Source organism: Peromyscus leucopus, chromosome 10 (genome assembly GCF_004664715.2).
Source record: "Peromyscus leucopus breed LL Stock chromosome 10, UCI_PerLeu_2.1, whole genome shotgun sequence".
Classification (NCBI taxonomy): Eukaryota; Metazoa; Chordata; class Mammalia; order Rodentia; family Cricetidae; genus Peromyscus; species Peromyscus leucopus.
This window is the reverse complement of record NC_051071.1, coordinates 79,764,172-79,767,350: the sequence shown is the minus strand read 5'-3', so window position 1 is coordinate 79,767,350 and position 3,179 is coordinate 79,764,172. Positions and strand designations below refer to the sequence as shown.

The 3,179-nt window shown below is 47.3% G+C and overlaps 1 protein-coding gene across 1 annotated transcript; it reads left to right on the top strand.

Annotated features, from left to right (window-relative positions):
- The first annotated feature begins 341 nt into the window (after nucleotides 1-341).
- Nucleotides 342-2,562, top strand: LOC114701779 (PRAME family member 20-like). Its single transcript, XM_037208854.1, has 3 exons — nucleotides 342-628; nucleotides 1,096-1,680; nucleotides 1,965-2,562. The coding sequence occupies exons 1-3, from the start codon at nucleotides 342-344 to the stop codon at nucleotides 2,560-2,562; spliced, it is 1,470 nt and encodes a 489-aa protein (XP_037064749.1).
- Nucleotides 2,563-3,179: the final 617 nt, after the last annotated feature.

Below are 3,179 nucleotides of genomic sequence, written 5' to 3'. Positions count from 1 at the left end.
AGGCGAGTTCCACCACCACCTGGCTAGAAACTAAACTAAACATTGAACCACAACATAAAGCTTTTTTTTTTTGAGAAAGTGTCACTCATAAGATACTTTGATGCTAAATCATGTGTCCATTAGGGACATAGAGAGGCTCCCATAATGCCAGTGAGAGTCTAGATTTACACTACCAGTGAGGACAATGATTTAAGTTGATGTCTCTACCATTGCCAGAGCAATTGACTCAGATCTTGAGTGGTTGCTGTACTGGGGGAGGGGGAAGTTTTTAAACTTAATCTTGAAGATATATTCTCACCTGAATGCTTCCCCAGGCGCCTTCTGACTGAAGACCATTCATGATGAGTGGTCAAACCCCACCCACACTGGAGAAGCTGGCAAGGCAGGCGCTGCTGAGAGATGAAGCCTTGGCCATCTCTGCTCTGGAGAAACTGCCCTGGACGCTCTTCCCAGCACTGTTCAAGGACGCGTTCAATGGCAGACACACTAGGATTGTGAAGGCAATGGTGGAAGCCTGGCCTTTCCCCTGTCTCCCTGTAGGGACGTTGATGAAGACTCCCAACTTGGAAATCTTCCAGGCTGTGCTAGATGGAGTAGACACGCATCTGAAAAGAGAGTTTCACCCCGGGTAAGCAACAACCAAGTACTGTAGACTGAGCACAAGGGGAATGTGGGAGAGACCGTGGGTCAGGGAGAATGGCTTTGTGGGTGGGTCAGAGGCTTCTGATGGGGTCATGGTCCTGGAATGCAGGGGCCTTGAAACCTATTGTTTCCTGTAGTAAGGACGGTTGAGTATGGATTAGAAGACAGAGTAGAGGTAGCCAGAGAGGAAGGAGCCTATCCCTGGCTTTCCAACAACCACTAACATGGGACTAGGTAGAAATAGAGAGTAACTTAGTGGAAGGAAAGCAGTCAGCTGTACACATGCAGCTCAGGGGAGATGTCATGACACACGTGAGTTCCTACGTTGGACACTTGGTGCTGAAGAGACCTTGGCAGGAGGGAAGAGCTGACATTAGAGATGTGTAGTGGAAACTTGCTGGGTGTTGGGGCTTCTCATGTCTGCTGACACTTTACACATTTTACCCACAGGAGTGAGAAACTTCAGGTGCTCGACCTGAGGAATGTTCCACATGAGTTCTGGAACATATGGACTGGAAGAGAGGATGGGGCCTGTTGGGCAGAGACTGTGGATGAGAGGCCTGTAGTGAAGGACCTTCCCAGATATGCACTGAGGCGGCGGCATCTGAAGGTGGTAACTGACCTCTACCTCAGGCTACATCTGAATGAAGAGCAAGCATGCTTCTTGCAGTGGGTCCAGCAGAGAAAAGACTTTCTACAGCTGCACTGTATAAACATGAAGATCTGGGCTGCGCCTGTGTTTACTGTCAAAGGAATCTTGAATATTTTCTACCCAGGACGCATTGAGGAGCTGGAATTGAACCTGGCCTGGAATGTGTCCAAACTGGCACGTTTTGCTCCCTGCCTTGGACAGATGAGAAGTCTTCGAAAACTCTCCCTGAAAAACAAGGACCAGAGCACTTTCAGGCTTGTCTACAGGATAGTAGACACTGAGCGTATCAGCAAGGCCTTTGCTCAGTTCTCCAATCTCCACTGTCTGCAGCATCTCTTCATTGATGACATCTTCTTTCTCAAAGACCACATGAAACATATACTCAGGTAAGCAAGGATGCGGAGGTGGCTCAGCTACCAGAGCAAAACTTTCCAGTTCACTCTAAGGATTCACATGTGCATGGGGCCTGCCAGTGACTGGGAACAATTATGGTGAGAGTTGTGGTGTGACTTGACTTAGTAGACTCCAAGAGGCAGCACCCTGGTACTCTGATTGTTCATATAGTCAAACTGACCTTGAGACATGATGTGCCCCGTCTTCCTCTTTATAAACCCCAGTATACACCACTCCAAATCCTTTTCCCTGAACTAACTGCTTTGTGTATCTCTAGGTCCCTGAAAACCCGCTTGGAGACTCTTTCCATCAATAACTGTGAGATGTCAAGGTCCGACTTGAAATATTTCCCCTTGAGCCGCAGCCTTCGTCAGCTAAAACATCTGGACTTTAGAGGAACCGAGTTTTTTACTTCATGTCTCAAGCCTCTTGGAATGCTGCTAGAGAATGTAGCAGGTACTCTGAAGTCTCTGGACTTTCAGCGTTGTAATATGGATGACTCTCAGCTCACTGACCTCATCCCTGTCCTCAGCAAGTGCTCCCAGCTCACCAAGGTTAACTTTTCATACAATAACTTCTCCACCCCTGTCCTGAAGGACCTTTTGCGTCACACAGCCAACTTGACCAAGATGAGTGTGGAGCACTACCCTGCCTCTCTGCAATGCTATAATGCTTACGGGATCATCGTTGAAGACAGATATGCCCAACTTTGTCAGGAGCTCTTGGATATACTCGGAGCCGTAAGGAATCCCTGTAGCATCTTCTTCTGTACAAATGCCTGCCATGTATGTGATGAGAACTGTGACCCTGAGGATTGCCCTGAAAATGAGGAATGCTGTGTCTTTCACCTGGAGCTTTGTTCTTGCTGGCAGTAAACAGGGAACATGACTTCTGCATGTGAGTGCTCTTCCTCTGGGGACTTCCTCAGGCATTACCCTCCCTGCTAGCTTCAGGGTCTGGAAAGACTCTCAACTGGCTTCAAGCATCTCCTGGAACTGTTTTTGAAGTCTTCCATTGTGATCTCTATTAATTGTGTTTTTCGAAAGTCCCTAGGCCTACCCATTACATTCTCCTTTTTCAGCATAATAAGGCAGCAATAAAATAATTCACTATCAGTTCTTCATTGGTATCTTTACTAAACACATAGAGTGATGGATGTCTTTTTGCTTAAATGCCATTATTTTCTGGCACCCATGCACCAACCAATTGTAAGAACTCTGGACATAAATATAAAAGTGAACAGATATCTATAATGACAGCATTCCATATTGGGGCAGGTAGATACTGTCTTCCTCTAGGGTGGACTAAATATACAGGCCAGCCTGGGATACAAAGTGAGACTCTTCTATCCAAAGACCCTGGAGCCAGAGAGATGGCTCCAGAGCACAGGCTTGGGGCTCTTTTAGAGGGCTCAGTTTCAGTTTCCTGGACCCACATCTGGTGGCCCTTGACTGCCTGGAGCTCCAGCTCCTGGTGAAGGAATCTTGTGGAT